Consider the following 17968-nt stretch of genomic DNA (forward strand, 5'->3'; position numbering starts at 1 on the left):
TTCCATTCATTTGATCCTGGGACTCTGGTCCTTTCCTTCCCCGTCCTCTTGGTCCTGTTTCCTCTGTGCATTCTTTCTACCTCTCCTTCTCGTCATAGTCCTTTTCTCTTCACCTCGATTGAGTCCCTTCCCTTTGCCCTCCTCAGAGTTGAGAACCACCAGGATCAAAATCCTTTGCGAGTACTTCGCTACGTGGAAGCTTTCAAGGGCTCAGACAAGGAGGATGGACAAGAGCAGCTTACTGAGAAACAGCCCTCTGTTTCGGCGACTGAAAGTGGGACCCTAGCCAGAGCCTCTCTGACACCGCCCACCCCCTCCCTGTCCCGGACCACATCTCACAGCAGCAGCCACCGGGGCTGGGAGATCCTTCGTCGCAACACCCTGGGACATGTGAATCTCGGGCTGGACCTTGGTGAGGGAGATGGAGAGGAAAATATCTATCATTTATGATGAGGATCCTTGTTACTGTTGGCCTGACAAACGGGTGGGCCTAGTTGAGGACAGTGCCTAATTTTCATGCCTGTTAATCATGGGGAGGAGGTGAACAGAATAATTCTTAAAGTCCATATCTCACCCTTCACATCAGCATTTCTGGAGATAGGCAATGGGCATCTGTTGCCCCACATACCTCCTGGGTTCTTAGAAGTTCCATATCATGAGAAAAAAGGTATCTCTTCAAGCCAAGTTGGATTTGGCCGTCAAAGATATGAGGTAGAGATGCTAGACTAACATGTGGATCAACTTTCTTTCTGCCTCATGCAGGGCCTAGAATATAGTAAGCTGTGAAGCCTGCCTGATTCCACAAGCTTACCATGGGCAGAGCCAGGCTTGGCACTGAGGTTGTGGCCCCACCCTTTTTCTTATATCCCTGTAGAACTTTCTCCTTACCTAGCAACCAAACCCCAACTAGAAAATTGCAAGGCGAAATGTCCTTTATTCTTGTCTTATTTTTAATAATTATTGTGGGAAGATACACATATCATAAAATTTACTATTTTAACCACTTTCAGGGATACAATTCAATGGCACTAAGTCCACTTGTATCACCATCGCAGGACGATTTTGTCATCCCAAACTGGAATTCTTGCATTCCTTAAACATGAACTCCCCACCATCCCCTCTGCACAGCCCCTGATAATCAATATTCTACTTTGTGTCTATGAATTTGCCTACTCTAGGTACCTCATGGAAGTAGAATCATGCGTTATTAGTCCTCCTGTGCCTGGTTTATTTCACTGAGCGTAATATTTTCAAGATTCATCCCTGTTGTAGCAGGCATCAGAATTTCGTTCCTTTTAAAGGCCAAATAATATTTCATTGTATGGATAGACCACATCTTATTTATTCATTCATCCACTGGTGGACATTCAGGTTGTTTCCACCTTCTGGCTATTGTGAGTAATACTGCTATGCACATTGGTGTATAATTCTCGTCAAGTCCTTGCTTGCAGTTCCTTTGGGTATATTGCTAGATGTGGAATTGCTGGATCTTATGGTAATTATAATTTAATTTTTTGAGGAATTGCCACACTGTTTGTTGTTTTACTTTTTTCTTCTTTCTCTCCTCCTCCTCCCCTCAAACCGTTCTCCTTCTTCTCCTTCTTCTCCTTCTCTGTCCCTTTCCCTCTCCTCCTTCTCCTCCTCCTCCTCCCCCTCCTCCTCCTCCTTCTTCTTGTCGCCATCCTAGTGGCTATGAACTGGTATCTCATTGTGGTTATGATTTGTATTTCCCCAATGACTAAAGACAATGAACATCTTTTCATAAGCTTTTTTGGCCCTTTCTATATTTATTTTTTGAGAAATATCTATTCAAGTCCTTCATCTATGTTTGAATTGTGTTGTGGTTTTTTTTTGTTGTTGTTGTTGTTTTTGATTGTCTTACCCTTGCTTTTTGAGGATCCCAGTCCGAAGTGTTTGGGTGCAGGTGTATGTTTGTGTGTGTGCAGGTGTATGTTTAAGTAAGTATCTTCTTTGTGTGCAGGTGTATGTTTAAGTAAGTGTGGTAAATTATGCCTTTCTGTGCTTCAACAGCTCAATCATTTCTTTTATGGGACCGTACCCAGTCTGTCCCTCAGGTGGCTCATTAGAAGCTAATCACCCTTGTGCATGGAGGTAGCAGGCTCCTGGTGAGTGGGATTTGTAAAACCACTGGCAGGTTCCTGGTGAGTGGGATTTGTAAAACCACTGGCAGGTTCGAGATACTCATACAAAGCACAGATGAGTGTGGGACAGTGAGGGATCACATGAATGTACAGGCGCAGAGTCCTACACACTGGGCCACAGGCGGCAGGTTTCTCAAAGTGCTCAGTCATTGTGATTCCTCTTATTTTCCTTACAATGGAAGCTAAACTCCCATCTGAGTTCCAGATTCAGTTTTCTTCTTCTGTCTCTTCAGACTGCTGTGTCTATCACTGTCCTATTTTGTGTATCTTCTCAATTCTGTATCTCACCCCCTCCCTCTCCAGTAGCTCTGGAGGTCAGCAAATAACCATGCTCTGTTCTTTGCCATCTTCAAAGAAATGGCAAACACCCTCCCTCAACCTTTCTCCCTCCTTGCAGCTACTGCCCTATCTTTTCTATACTGGATTCAGGGCCAAACTTCTTAGAAAAGGCTCCATTGTCTACTGACCTCACACTGAGTTCTCAACCCATTGTGATTTGACCTTGCCTCTTCATGCTACTGAGATCTCTCCTGTTATCTGCCTCTGGGTAAGCTCACTGAGTAGTCTCAATCTTACTTGAACTCTTGGTAGACTTCAGACTATAGTCGACCACTTACTACCTCTCAGCACATTAGTACCACACACTCCTACCAAGCTGGCTGCTTCTGTTCTACAAATCCCTTAAATATTTTTCGTTCACAAGTCTCTCTGTTTTTCTCACCACCTGGGCAGTCTCACCTGCTTCTGTAGATTGTATTAACATGCACATGTTCATGACTCCCCACTCCCTATCTTGGTTCAGATCTGTCTCCTAAGCTTCAGGCATGTACAGCTTGGATACCTATCTATTAGACAGCTGAGCCTGGATATTTTACAAACACCTCAAACTCAACATGTCCCAAACTGAACAGCTTTTTTTCCTCACCAAACCTGCTCCTCCACCAGAGTTCCCTACCAAATAATGGGCAAAGTTGCCTAAGTCAGAACCTGGGCGCCATCTTAAACATATTTCTGTCAACTCTCAAAGCCAGTAAATCTTGAATCTTGTAGATTCTGTTCCCTAAAACATCTGCTTTGAAAAGAATTAATTTTGATGAGATCATACATGACATAGCACAGAATTCAACAGGCACACAAGGTATACAGGGGAAAAAAAAAAAACTTTCCACCTTCTGGTATTCTCTCCAGGGACATTCATTAATAAAAGTTTAATAATCCTTCCAAAAATACCCTGTATATATCCAAGCATATGTATGTATATATTCCCCTTAAAAAAGCTTATAATGGTACAACTCATTAGAAAAAGTTTTTGCTTTTCTCACTTTATATATTTTGAAGACCCTTCCATACCAGTATAAAATCTTCCATTTGTCTCTGCCTCTGAACCCACTACATTCCAGGAGTAGGTTCCTAACTGCTCTCTTTGTCTGCAGTCTTGGTCTTCAATCCATCATCCACACTGTGGCCAGAAGGGTCTTTGTCACACACAAGTCCTGCCCCCAAGTGTGGTCTTCTAGAAGCCCTCCTCAAGCTGACCCCAGGCAACCCTCCAGCCTCCTTACACCTCTCTTCTTTCAAGCTCTATTTCACCAAACTGGATTTCTCTTAGTTCCTGGGTAGTGCTGGGTTCTTCTTCTTCTTGGCCCTCACAATTTCTGGAACTTTCTACCTCCCTGCACCCATTCTCCCTTCCATCTTGGTGACCTCCCGTCATTTTATTTGTCTCAGTCTTATGGTCTCACATTGGTGATTGTGTGCATGTGTGGGGGTGCTGACCTATAGCGAGGTCCAAGTCCACCTGCACTACATTCCCAGGCTACCTGCGTTTTCTTTTTTTATCACACATCCCGCACCTTATCGTACTTACTTGTTTCAATGTCTGTCTTCTTTAGTAGACTGTAAGCTCCGCAAAGACAGAGATTGTCCCTATCTTATTCATCACTGTGTTCCCAGTGTCTGGCATAATTCCTGGTACAATGTAGTGTGCAATAAATATTCATTAACTAGATCTATGAATGATTGACCGGTTTTTATTCTAAGCTCTCTCACTGGCCATACTTGAGGTTTTTTCCACCTGTCAAAGGTGGTACCAAAAAAAAAAAAAAGAAAGAAAAAAAAAAAAAAGAAATACCTGCCTTTGAATGCAGTCGTAGTCACCAAAGATAAGCACATAGTATGGGTAGAAAGACTTTGGAAAGGATAAAAACCAAAGCAAATGTTAGTTATTATTGGGAATTTTTTTCAGGTTAAATATACTTCTGTGTGTGTGTGTGTATGTGTGTGTGTGAGAGAGAGAGAGAGAGAGAGAGAGAGAGAAGGAGGCGGCGGCGGAGGAAGAGGAGGATGTGTGGAGTATCATAAGGAAGAGGGAAAGAAGGGAAGAACCCCAACAGCAAAGCTCTGACACAGATCTTCCTGAAGCTCTGGTATGTGGTACCCTCTCAAAGAAGCATTCAGGGCAATATACAAGATTCTGCACCTGCCCCCCAGCCCCCACCCCGGAGCCCAGGTGAGGAAGGAGAAGCAGCACGCACAGATGTCGCGGCAGCACACAGCGGTTGCAGCCTGTGAACCGTGTGCTAATGGGTTAAAATAGTTGGCAGACGTTTTGTGCTCCCAGGCAGATGGCAGGCTTGTTCGCGGGGCTCCATACGCAGGGACAGGGAATGGGGCAAAAGAAATGCCGGTGTTCCTGCCTCAAGAATTCTTTGGGTACCCCAAAGAATACCATTCTCCCTTCCTGTCTCCACCCTCCCAGTTACTTCAAAATACAGAATGAAGAAAATCCGTGCTCCTGGGTGCCTCCATAGACCAGTGGCAGGAAGGCACAGGAGGTTTTGCTCCCACGGGCATCACTGGACTTGAAAATTCTGTCCTCTCCTAGCTGTCGACAAAGTATTTTCCTGGCACGTTTCTGGGTTCTGGCAAGAATGGTAGGGTAGCCCTTGAGGAATGCCCTGCCTGCGGCCTTGGGAAGCAAGAACAGAGGTCAGTGTCCCTCCCTTGCACTGAGCCCTGTGCTGGAGAAATGCGAGATAAAGTCTGGGGCGCAGAGACAGAGAAAGGGGGGAGGGAGAAGAGAGAGATGAGGGAAGGAAGCACTGGCTCTGCGGGTCCACCCCCCACCCCCACCCCCACCCCACTTCCCAGCTTATGCGCTAGGCAAGGCAGAGAAATGGAGCTGGAGGAAGGGGAAGCTGTGGCAGCCACCAGGCCCTTATGCACCCATGACCCCTCAGTGGACAGCTGAGAAAGTGCCTTGACGGGGTGTCAACAATCATTTACTTCTCCCGGCCAAACCCCTTCTTAAAGGCTAGTGAAGGACAAATGAGAAATGTGCAAGGAAAGAAACACCTTGAGGGGTGTCACACCAACATGAGAAGCTGGGTAACCTGACCCCCTGCCTAGGCTGGGGCGGGGGGTGGGGGAGAGGGTTGTGCAGCCAAGCAGGAGCCACCTGGGGCAGGACTGGACACACCTGCCTTTGTCTGTGCCACTTCTTTGTTAACCCTGGCACTGAGGAGGCGGCAGTTATGGCCACGGGGCCTGAGGGAGCGAGGCTTGTGCAAGGCCAGGCTGCAGCTGGAGGGACCAAGCGTGGGTCCCCGCTCGCCCAGGCAGGGCAGGGCTCTCATCACAGGGGATCTGCGCATGTGCGCATTCCCGGGGATGGTTCTCGAAGGGCTGCTCTCGCTCCAGCAGTGCTTTGGCTCATTCTCTTCCCGCTGCCGGACGTGCTTTCCTAACTGCTTCCTGACCAGGCTGTGGAGCCCTTTAGGGATGACAGGTGCAGGTAAAACCCAGTCTCGGCTCCCCCACTCTGCCGCAGTGTTAGATGATGACTTTTGCCTTGTCCACCTGCCAGGGTTGTGGCAGTGATAGCAGCACGCACGTGGGCCCCTAAGATCTTACTGATGCTACCAGTTGTCGTGGCGGTGTCCCTGTCTCCCTCTAGTCCGCTTCTCCGGTGCTCTCACTCCCTCTGCTGTTCCTCAGCCCTAGCGGAGCACCTCCTTCTGATTCAGAGACAAGAAGGTAAGGGAGAGAGAGAGAAATCAGTGACTGCGGCTCCTCCAGGTGACCCCTGCCCCAGTCCCGAGAGACCGTCTCCACCCTGGGTCAGAGAGCAGCTCTCCTAGACGCATGAGGGCTAGTCTCTCCCCCCAAGAACTCCCAGACTCCAGCACCTGCTCACCCCACAGAAAGCAGGTCCAGAGAGGACAGTGGCAAATTGTTCTTCCTTGGCCCAGGCACGAGGAAGTGTCTGCCTCTTTACCTTCTCTCTCCTTCCTTGTGTGAACTTGGTGGACAAGAAGACATCTCCCAGGCTCCGTGGTCTCTGTCCCAGCAGCCTCTGGGTCTTAGGTCAGGGGTCACCGCCTCCCCTGGGGTCCTAGACAGCTGGGTAGGCTCAAGGGAGTGGCTGCAGCCTCAGGGGCTTCGGCTCACACATCACACCTTCCCCTTCATCCCAGAGGCTCCTCTTTCCCCAGCTAATGGGTCCTCCAAGGGTGGAAGTCGGTTTCTCTGTGTGTGGGCTGGGGATTGACAAACAACCCCCTCCTCCCAGGACACACACACACACACACACACACACGAAGGGTCCTCTGCCACCTCCCCTTGTTCCCCCGCCACCTTCTGGACACTGGACTTCTTGCTCACTGACCCACCTTGGCCTCTGAGGCCTAGGAAAGAAAATGGACCCACTAAATTCCTTGCAGTTTTTTCTGCACAGATCATTCTTCATAAACACAATTCAACCTATACTGTACACCAGGTATTCTGATGGGGAGAAAGAAGACATGATGAGCTTTAACTTCTTCCTATGAGGCCCTGTCGATGGGGCAGACCAGCAGGTAAGGGGACAATGTTAATGCAGTCCTGTCCTTCCCACAGGGCATGCAGAAGGGAGCTAGAGCGCCGAGGAGGCGGGACCAGCGCTGGCAGAGTGAGGAGGGGCGCAGAGGGAAGGCGAGAGACAACGTGAGGGCGACAAGGGATGAGCTGGAGTCTGAGTCAGATGACGTGAGGCCTCTTGCTGACATGGGGGCAGGGTTGACATGGTTCCAAGGGCTGGTTTAGAAGAAATGGCACAGACCCTATTTCATCCCTACTCAGTTCAGCGGTGAGCAAGGGAGTTCGATGGAGGTGTCTCTGGGAGGGACGAGGGGTGCGGTCCGTGGGAGGGAGGGCACAGAAACCCAGTGTGCAGGGGGGCAACAGGCTGAGGTTGGGGCTGTGCTGGTCCCATGGGGGGAGTGGCATTGGCCCATGGGCGGGTAAGCTGGTTACTGAAAGGGCTCAGGACACAAAAACAGCAACAGAAGAGAGGGATGGAGGACAGGAGCAGAGGCTCTTACTGTGCATTTGCTGTGGGCCAGGAGCCTCATGCAGGCTTACCTCCTCACAAGGAGCCTGCTGTCCGCCAGCTGCTGTCAGCCTCTTACAGACAGGCCACTAGGGCCCAGAGAGGGGCAGCTCCTTGCCTAAGGTCACGTGATATGATTGTGCTCATTTTGTGGATGGAAGACTGAAGCTCGGAGGGGTGGCCTAATTTGCCCAAGCTCAACTAGTAATTAGCAGAGAATGACTTTGAACCCAAATGTATTTGGTCTCAAGGCCTGTGCTCCTTCCCCTACAAGATTCAGGGCCCCTAAAACAAGAGAGTCTAAAGTTTCTACTGGAGAGTCACGTTTTGGATGTTTCAATTTCAAATACTCCCACTGAAGCAAAGATGTTAAAGCAGATGACTTGCATTCATGGGACGCTGTGGGGCACGTAGAGTCTTCCGCTCCCTTCATCTTCTCTAACCGGGAGAGCAATGCTGTAGAGTAAATAGGGCACGAGCTCTATCCTCATTTTACAGATAAGGAAGCTGATTCTTGGAGAGATTGTAGGACTGAGGTCACGGATTTCACCAACGCAGAACAGAACAATAATCCGGGCTTCTGGGCCCCTGGAAGGACCTGACCCCCCATGGCTTCCTTGCTTACCTGTGTGGACAGATAGACAAATCCAACCCAGGTGGAGGGGGAGCCACACTCTCACCCAGCCTGCAGCGAGGGTTGACTCGGAGGGTAGAACAAAGAGGCACCCAGGTATGAAGCCAGCCCGTGGCTCCTGCAAACCTATGTCAGGAAGCATTTTAAAACATGCATCAGCTCCCCTCGACAACCTCGAATCACACGCTAACACTTTCCGCGCAGACTCCCACAAGCAGCCCCGTGCTCTGATGTCTGCTGTACTCTGGTCTGTGTGTCAGGACTTTAGGCCCAGCCCTGATGGCGTCATGGGTCCTGGACTTTCCTGTAGACTGGGGACACCTCAGAGTCAGCTCTTGGAGTTGGGAATCTCAGCAAGGCCAGGAGAAGGGGGAGGGATGAGGAGGAGACCCGGAGGTCCGTGAACTGTCCCCAGGGCACAGCATGTGATTTGCAGTGCTGATTTCCCAGGGCCTGTGAGCAAGCAGATGCCTCTCAGGAGTGTCCACCAAGGGCTCCCATGCACGTACCAGTACCAGCCACACCGCCGTGGGCACAGGGTCCCACACACAGCAGGCACCATGTCGGGGGTTGGGGGGGGCGGGGGGGGAAGCCCATGCCTTGTGGGCACAGGTGGTGGGGGAGGGGCACCACAACGAAGATCTTTGTATTTCCTAATTTCCTAGCGTCTATTGTTGTAGTGCCTGACCAATGACCTCAGGTCCTTGGTGCCTAGCTAGGTAGGTCCAGAATTGCCCAACAGCCTTCTGGAGAATGCTCTATTTGGCTTCACCCCCTTCCTTGTCCTTGCTGGGCCCCTAGCCTCTGCCTTTCCACCTAGCTCTCAGCCTCCCACCACACCCTGCTCAGGTATCTGCCCCAGAACCCGCCTGGCCACGGGGGGAGGCCTCCCCTTCTCCTCGCTGCGGTGCGTCCAAGCCCAGCTTTGGGACGAGGGGCCCAAGCTCATACCCAGGTCTACCTCCCAGTGTCCTGTGCCTGAAGCCCAGCCCATTTCTGCCTCCTCTGTTCTGCTCCTTCCCAGAGGCTCCTTGAGTCCTCTCCCGGGGCTCTCAGAAGAAAGCGGACTGCTTGTTCCCACCTTCCCCTCCCGGTGCGCACGTGCCTATATGTATACATTGAACAATAGCCCCGACTCAGAACAAGCTGGCATTTTGCTTGTTTTTAATGACGAAGGTGCTGGGGTGTCTGCGTGAGTGCTTGAGCTAAATAAATAGAATTTGAAAGAGTTCTTATCATGGCCTGTTGCCCTTTCACTGAGTTTGTTGGGGTGGGGACAGAAGAAGAATAAGAAGTGCAGGTGGGGACAAATCTGGGGGCAGATCGCTGATAAAGGGCAGCCACTGAGGGCTGCCGTGGAGAAGGCTATGGCTTCCAGCTTGAACGCAGGCTTTTGATTTGGATTTTAAATAACAATGATCCATCTAATTTTTTGACATGATTATCTGTTTTTTGAGTGTTGAGTTTGAGGAGTTATTATTATTATTATTATTATTATTTCTTTTCAGCATAACAGAATTCATTGTTTTTGCACCACACCCACTGCTCCATGCAATCCATGCCCTCCTTAATACCCACGACCAGGCTCACCCAACCTCCCACCCCCCGCCCCTTCAAAACCCTCAGATTGTTTTTCAGAGTCCATAGTCTCTCATGATTCACCTCCCCTTCCAATTTCCCTCAGCTTCCATCTCCTCTCCATCTCCCTATGTCCTCCATGCTATTTGTTATGCTCCACAAATAAGTGAAACCATATGATAACTGACTCTCTCTGCTTGATTTATTTTGCTCAGCATAATCTCTTCCAGTCCTGTCCATGTTGCTACAAAAGTTGGGTATTCATCTTTTCTGTGGAGGCATAATACTCCATAGTGTATATAGACCACATCTTCCTTATCCATTCGTCCATTGAAGGGCATCTTGGTTCTTTCCACAGTTTGGCAACCATGGCCATTGCTGCTATAAACGTTGGGGTACAGATGGCCCTTCTTTTCACTACATCTGTTTCTTTGGGGTTGAGGAGTTCTTTATAGATCTTGGATATCAGCCCTTTGTCTGTAGTGTCATTTGCGAATATCTTCTCCCATTCCATGGGTTGCCTCTTTGTGTTGTTGACTGTTTCCTTGGCTGTGCAGAAGCTTTTGATCTTGATGAAGTCCCAAAAGTTCATTATTTGCTTTTGTTTCCTTTGCCTTTGGAGACCTGTCTTGAAAGAAGTTGCTGTGGCCAATGTTGAAGAGGTTACTGCCTATGTTCTCCTCTAGGATTCTGATAGATTCCTGCCTCACGTTGAGGTCTTTTGTCCATTTTGAGTTTATCTTTGTGTGTGGTGTAAGAGAGTGGTCAAGTTTCATTCTTCTATATATAACAGCCCAATTTTCCCAGCACCATTTATTGAAGAGACTGTCTTTTTCCCACTGGATATTTTTTCCTGCTTTGTCGAAGATTATTTGACCATAGAATTGCGGGTGATACCTGGGCTCTCTACTCTGTTCCACTGGTCTATGAGTCTGTTTTTGTGCCAGTACCATGCTGTCTTGGTGATCACAGCTTTGTAGTAAAACTTGAAATCAGGCAACGTGATACCGCCAGTTTTTTTTTTTTTTCCAACATTTCCTTAGCAATTCAGGGTCTCTTCTGGTTCCATACAAATTTTAAGATTATTTGTTCCAGCTCTTTGAAAAATGCCGGTGGAATTTTGATTGGATGGCATTGAAAGTATAGATTGCTCTAGACAGTATAGACATTTTAACAATGTGTATTCTTCCGATCCATGAGCATGCTTTTCCATCTTTTTGTGTCTTCTTCAATTTCTTTCGTGAGTGTTCTGTAGTTCCTCAAGGACAGATCCTTTACCTCTTTGGTTAGGTTTATTTCCAGGTATCTTATGTTTCTTGGTGCTATAGTAAATGGAATTGATTCTCTAATTTCCCTTTCTATATTTTCATTGTTAGTGTATAAGAAAGCAACTGATTTCTGTACATTGACTTTGTACCCTGCCACATTACTGAATTGCTGTATTAGTTCTAGTAGTTTGGGGGTGGAGTCTTTTGGGTTTTCCATATAAAGTATCATGTCATCCACGAAGAGAGAGAGTTTGACTTCTTCTTTGACAATTTGAATATCTTTTATTTCTTTTTGTTGTTTTATTGCTGTTGCTCGGACTTCTAGTACTATGTTGAACAACAGTGGTGAGAGTGGGCATCCTTGTCCTGTTCCTAATCTCAAATGGAAGGCCATCAGCTTTTCCCCATTGAGAATGATATTCACTGTGGTCCAATTTGGGCTAATGACTAGACCCTTTCTTCTGAGCCCCAAACCAGTGCTCTTTACTCTAGGCCTAGAGGACCCACAGCTCCCTCTGCACACACCCTGAGCCCAGTGTGAGGAACACTGCTCACAGTGCAGTGGAGTGGAGTGGAGACCCAGCCCCCTCCTGCCTTGGCGGATGACTGCAGCCTCATCTCTGGATGTCAGCCCTCTAGGAATTGTCCTGGTCAGAGAGCTTTCACCTCTCCCCACTTAGAACTTTGGGGGTCACAGGATCCTGCCATTTATAAGGCTAGAGGGTGATCAGAAGCCATGTGGCCCCAAGTCCTGTCTGCCAACCTTCTCTCTCCTCTGCTTGGCAGAGCATCTGTCTCAGTGATGCAGAGACAAGGACAGACACATTCCACCTGAAGGGTAGGAGGTTGCTCTGAGCTCCATCCTGCTTCTAGAAGCTGAGGAGGGCTGTCTGGGGGAGTGGAGTGTGGAAGGGAACAGGAAAACTTGAGAACTGAAGAGTCCTTATTTTTGCAGATTGGGAAACTCAAAGGTAAGGGACTTGGCCAGGGTCCCATAGTCATTTCTGGTCCAACGGGGTTGGAATGCAGCCATCCTGGTTACACATCTTGCTCTCTTTTACCTCTTCCAAAAACAAGCCTCATGGCACATTGGACATATTTGGAAAGGTCTTTGGGGGCTGCACACCCTTTAGCCTCTTTCGTGGTTGGCTGTAGCTCCTGCTGGAGAGGAACCTCTTGGTTCCAGGGAAGGTGGGATGAAAGAGGTTGGGGCAGGTGCCTGAGCAGAGGGGGCCAGGTTTGGGAGGGAGAGACCTCAGAGTCTGGGGAAGAAGGAGCAGGAGCCTTGGGCAGAGCTTGGAGGGGCTCCCTCTAAAGCTTCCACCTTCCAGATGGGGGGTAGAGGAGACAAGATGTTCTGAGGAGGTGAAGGAGGGGCTGCCAGCCTAGGGAGACCTCTCAAGACTGACTCAAAAAGTCTTCCATTTGGTGGGGATGGGAGGAGACGGGAGAATGGCTGACAGTGGAGGGGACATGGGCATGGGTCAAGAAGGATGCTCCCCTACATCTCACATCTATGCTCTTCCGGAAGATTCTGCAAAGGGTCCAGGAGAACCAATACCTGTGAATTTGAAAATCTACAGACTAGTAACACAGACTCATATGCACACACACACAGCACAGCTGCTCTAAAATCCTGCTGTGACACATTAGTCCATTGCATATAAATATTCCATGCATAAACACATGTCGAATACCGTGTATGTGCCTATCCGAGGAGGTGGGACCAGCGGCAAGGTGCCGTTTGCCGCAGCCTCTGCCCTTCCTCCCAGGCCCCATTTCTACTATCAGCTCAGTGCCCCAATCGTGTTCCTCTGGGCCTTGACCAGATGTCTTCAAGCAAACACAGAGAAGCTGGGGCTCCTGCACAGCGTTCCCCATGGTGTGCGCACGTACGCCGGCACAGACTGGAGGGTGCAGGAAATGAGAGCGAAAGAATAGAGCCACAGTTAGCAACAAGGACAGGAAAGGGGGCTGGGGATGAAGGTTACATTTTGGGTGCAAGTATGTGACCATTCTGCACAATGTAGACCTCCTGACCTATGAAAGCTGAAGGAACTCAGGTGACTCCTCTTTGTTTGGAATCACAGGATGTTTGAGCTGAAAAGGACTTTGGAGGCTTTCCAAGCACAAACTGCCCCCCCCCCAGGTAGCCCCTGATTTGGCACCGGAGAGAGCCCAGTGCGCCTGGCTCCCTGTCAGGTGGCTCGGCAGTCCACCCTTCACAGCGTCCCTGGGCAGTGCCCAATGCATGCTTGCATGTGTGTGTGTGTGTGTGTGTGTGTGTGTGTGTACAGCACATGCGCACCATGTTCACCTGCTGACCCACCACCCGCTCCCCGGCAAGCTTTATGAGCTGGCATACAGGGCTGGTGAACCCAGTGACTGGAACAAACTCCAAGCTGAGTGAGCAGCGGTTTTGACCTCGCTGCCCTGTGCTGGCTCCATCCTTCTAGCCTCTCACCTGTTTTTCCTTTGTAGGCAGCCCTGCGCACACCGCACACCACACACCACACCGGCAGAGCAAAGGAAACGCCCTCCTGAAGGGCGTGGGGAGCAGGGATGGGGTGACGCAGTCAGCTGGACAAGGAAACAAAGAGCAGAGATCAAAATAAGGGAAAGAAACTGAGGGTTGCAGAGAGATCGCTCAGAGTCATGGATGCAGATGCACACGTATCCTGCATTACAGACCACCACACACACCACACACACGTGCACATGCACACCTCACACAGCACAGCATACACCATAACCACACACACACCCCGTATCATATACACATACTACACACGCACGCACAAACCCCACACATGCTAGCACACAGTCTAAGACCGAGGGGGCAGATACAGTTGCAAAGAGAACCAATGAGAGAGGGAAAACAGAGGGAAATATAGACATAGAACAGACAAAGAGGGACAAAACCAGAAACAAAGAAATGTACACACTTTTTTGCCCTAGATCAGTGGTTCTCAGTGGAGGGTGATTTTGTCCCCCAGGGAACATTGGAGAAATGTCCCCTGGAGAAAGGGGATGCTACTGTCCCCCAGTGAGTGGCAGCTAACCATCCTGCAATACATGGCACGGACCCACACACAAGGAAGGTTTACTTGTTTCAAAACCACAGTAGGGCCCAGGCTGGAAAACTATGCCTGAAATGCAGAAGTCAGCCGTACACAGGGTCTGTGGCCCCCACGGGGCTGTCCTTCTGTCCTGCATGAACTGATGCCCACATCATCTCGCCGGCCACCTCCAGCCCCACCAGCATGACGCTCACCGGGGACCAGTCAGACCCTGGTTGACCACTGCCCCTCTGCTGACTCCTGAGGACCTAAGCAGCTGTGCCCAGACTCCCCTGAGTTCCAGGCTTCCTCTTGCCCTGCTCAGTCCCTATGCCTGTAGCCTCCTGTGTTTGCATACTCATCACGGATTGCAACCGAGACCTCCCACATCAGGAGGTGCTGCGCAGCATGGACTGCGCGTGAGCTGGGGAGACATGCGAGGCTCCTCAAGACAGGAGGAGCACTGGGGCATCCTCCTGTCTCCTCACAGCCAGCCAGCCCTGAGAGGAACAGGGAACGTGGCTTTCAGACGTGAGAGGACCCGTGTGGGCAGCATCACCCAACCCGAGGCCCACCGTCCCGGTTGTCCAAGCATGTGACGTCGGGTCGGAGAACGGAGAGGACGCTGTGGGCAGAAGCTTGAATCCAACCATTTGCCCTGACCCCTCCCAACCCTCCATGCCCGGTGAATCTGTTCTCAGTTTCCCATATGTCATGGTGCCCCATGCAAAGGTAGCACCAGCTGGAGGAAGTGGTGGAAGGAAAAGACAGTTGGGAATAACTGTCCTCCGGCAGCCTCCCTCCTCCACAGGACAAATACCGCACTGCTTTATGCCCTTTCCCACCCGGGACTGAACTGGGGTCTTTGCCTGGAGCCCAGCAGTAAAGAGAAGGCGGGCGGGTCAGCAGGCAGACACACGCTGGTTTAATGGGCGCAAAGGTCCTGGTTTGGGTCCCAGCGCCTTCCCCCCACCCCCGAACCCACTGACCCTTCGATGGGTGGGGAAGGCAGCTTATGGAACTACAGTGTTTGCTCAGGGCTCTATGGCCTGGCCTCGGGCCCAATGGCAGGGATGAGAGTGTGGCTTTCCCTCTAGGTTCCAGGGAATCTAGAAGGCACCTGGAAGTACCTGGAAGGGTACTTCTCTACCCTGCCCAAAGAGATATCCCACCCTGCACCTCTACCTCCCCCTCTCTCCTACTCATACACACTCATGCACACATGCACATTCCACACACACACACACACACACACACACACTCCTCACTGTGTCCTCCAGCTCTCTGAATCAGACACAGGTAGTAAAAAACAGACTTTGCAGCAAGGGAGTGACCCACAAATACCTGTGACTCTAACCGCCCAGACACCCAGGCCCCAGGCCATCGGGCCCCTGCTGTGCCATGGGACTGAGTATCAGCCAAAGATTTGGTCCCATTCCCGCAGGAAGGTTGAAGTAGCTGGCCAGGATAGCTTGCTCCCCTCAGAGTTCTGTGCGGTGGGAGTTCTTCCCCGTGACTATGCAAGCCCCAGCCCCTCCCTGGGCCTCCATCCACCCACCGGGCTGTGGGATTGGGTCCGAATCTGGCCACTGCCACGAATTGGCTATGAGAACTTGGGTGATTTGCTTTACCACTTTAGGCTCTGTTCTTCTTTTTTTTAATCTGTAGGATGTGGGCGACAATACCTTCCTTGCAAGTATTATGTGAGTTTACATGGAACATTCCACAGGGCCCACTAGCCAATAAGGGGTGAATAGAGGCTACCTCCCCCAGAGCTTGCCCGAGAACCTACCTACAATATTGGGGGCATATTTATACTAAAAAAAATTCTTCACTGTTTATCTGAAATTCAAATTAATTGGACATCCTGTATTTTAGTTGGTAACCCAATACATGTATGCTGTGATGGGGAAGGGTTCTAGAACTCCAGGGTAGGGGGTCTGTGAAGTCCAGGGGGCCAAGTCCTGCCCACAGCTCCACTTTATGCCTTGGCCCCGGAGCGAAGAATGGATGAGACATCTTTGAACGGCTATCAAAACAAAACGAAACAAAGCATGCGTGTCAGAGACTGTATGCCTCTATGTGGTTTGCCAAGCTTAATATATTCACATGGACTATCTGGCCCTTTACGGAAAAAGTTTGTCGGCCCACACTGGGTTTTCAGTGTTTATATATCTCTTCTGGGCCAGGCTAGACATTAAACTGAAAGAGTGAAGGAAAGCTAAATCTCCAGGAGAGAAAGGCCCAGAAAAGGCCTTGGGATAGAGGTCGGCTCTCCCCACTCCCCAGGGAGCCCCTCAATCCCCAAGGCCCAGCCAACTGGCTTCCCCTCCTGGCCCACATTCAATCTCTCAGGCTAGTCTGACCTGTCCAGGTCTTTCTATAAAAGGTCATCAGGTGTCCCAAAGTCAAAAGGAGGCCTCTCCAATCTTTGAAGGCCTCCCCTTTCTGGACTGGCCGGGGGGCAGGGAGAGAGACCCAGGCGGGGGAAGGGGTTTAAGCCAGGCCACAGCTGGAAGGCCGGTCTGCTGGCCTGTCTCTTTAAATCTCAGGTAATTTGGGAGGAGGGAGGGAGTGTCTGCACAGCTCGGGCTCACTCCCGGGAGGAGCTCCTGAGGAGGAGCCAGCCCCAGCAGAGGGAGTCTCAGTTTTGCCAAGTGTAGGAACCTCAGAGCCCTCTGCAGTCTGGCTCAGGCCTCAGGGAGACTCTGCAGGGACCCCAGGAGGTAGGAGACTAGGAGACGGGACCTCTCCAGGGAGAGGGCAGGCCGGCCCTTGGGGGAGCTGATGTGGCCCCAAGGCTGAGTCCTGTCGGGGTCTGGCCTTGGCCTCAGCCCCCCAAGGAGCCGGCCCTACACTCTATGGGGTTGCCGCTGCCCAAGGAGAAGGGGCTCATTCTCTGCCTGTGGAGAAAATTCTGTAGATGGTTCCAGAGACAGGAGTCGTGGGCTCAAAGCCGAGATGAGCAGAACCTGCAGCAGCAGAAGAGGTAAGCTTCAGTCTGCTTCCTCTGCACCCCCACACGTGCCCCTTACCCCTTCCCAGCTCCTCTTCTTTCCTCCTTCCCTTTCCCCCTACCCTTCCTTCTCCCCAGCCCCCCACTCTCTCTCAGTCTTCGTTTGACACAGACTGTGCTTCCAGGCCTGGCTCCTTGAGATGATTTTGTCTCAAAGGTCTTGGCCTCTGGGGCTAGAGCTCCCTAGGATGCCAGGTGGGCGGGGAGGGCACTGGCCCTGACACAGGTGCCCACTATCTTTAAGCTCCTATTCAATTATGTAAGCTTCTTGTACTTCCCTAAAGGCCAGCTACCTTGCTGGGCCTTGGAAAGATAATGGCATCATGGACCCACCACCCTGGGGGGAGCTAGTGGGTCAGGACAGTGCCCGAATTCTCTACTCCCTGCTCCTAGAGCAGTCTCTCCTACAGAAACGTGCAACGCATACATGTACGCATAGGGGAGTGGATGACTCGGGCAGGAAGGAACTGCAGACATTAGTAACCACAGGAGACAAAGTGTGACTGTGGTTGTCACTGCGGTGCATTATCACCGTCATCAGCCGTTGCCCAGGGCCCTGCTGAATGCCAGGCACTGGGGGGGGGGGGGTCACGGAGCTGAACAAAGCAGGGACCCAGCCCTGGGGTCCATGACTCTCTACTGCGGGAAGGGTGTGGGGCCAGAAGGGTGCTTGCCCACTCTCTCATTTGGGCTAAGCAACATGAGAGGCTCTAAAGTTTGAACCCCAAGAATATTGCACCTGTTGCCTCCAGCCCCTGAAACATCCCTAAACTCTGATGTCTGCCCCCAACTCCCCCCTGGGAGGGAGAGGAGAGGAGAAAGCTTGAGTCTGTCTCCACAGGAGATGGCCTCTCCAAAGACTCCCCGGGCCTCCCCACCCAAG

The 17968-nt window shown here is 50.8% G+C and overlaps 2 protein-coding genes across 4 annotated transcripts in view; both read left to right on the forward strand.

Annotated features, from left to right (window-relative positions):
- TRPV5 (transient receptor potential cation channel subfamily V member 5) overlaps positions 1 to 2096 on the forward strand; it is a 28050-nt gene extending 25954 nt beyond the window's left edge. For both annotated transcript variants that reach the window (XM_082691707.1, XM_082691708.1), the window contains exon 15: positions 147 to 2096. In XM_082691707.1, the coding sequence (XP_082547833.1) occupies positions 147 to 450 (304 nt within the window). In that variant the 3' untranslated portion in view covers positions 451 to 2096. The remainder of the gene's footprint in view (positions 1 to 146) is intronic.
- Positions 2097 to 16666: 14570 nt separating this feature from the next.
- The window catches only part of TRPV6 (transient receptor potential cation channel subfamily V member 6), a 14272-nt gene continuing 12970 nt past the window's right edge, over positions 16667 to 17968 (forward strand). Inside the window, exons 1-2 of one of the 2 annotated variants that reach the window (XM_082692225.1) lie at positions 16667 to 16795; positions 16904 to 17058. In XM_082692225.1, coding sequence (XP_082548351.1) covers positions 16931 to 17058 — 128 coding nt within the window. In that variant the 5' untranslated portion in view covers positions 16667 to 16795; positions 16904 to 16930. Of the gene's footprint in view, positions 17059 to 17968 lie in introns of both variants that reach the window. The other variant, XM_082692224.1, reaches the window with a different exon arrangement.

Source organism: Mustela nivalis (assembly GCF_964662115.1).
Source record: "Mustela nivalis genome assembly, chromosome: 12".
NCBI classification, from domain to species: domain Eukaryota; kingdom Metazoa; phylum Chordata; class Mammalia; order Carnivora; family Mustelidae; genus Mustela; species Mustela nivalis.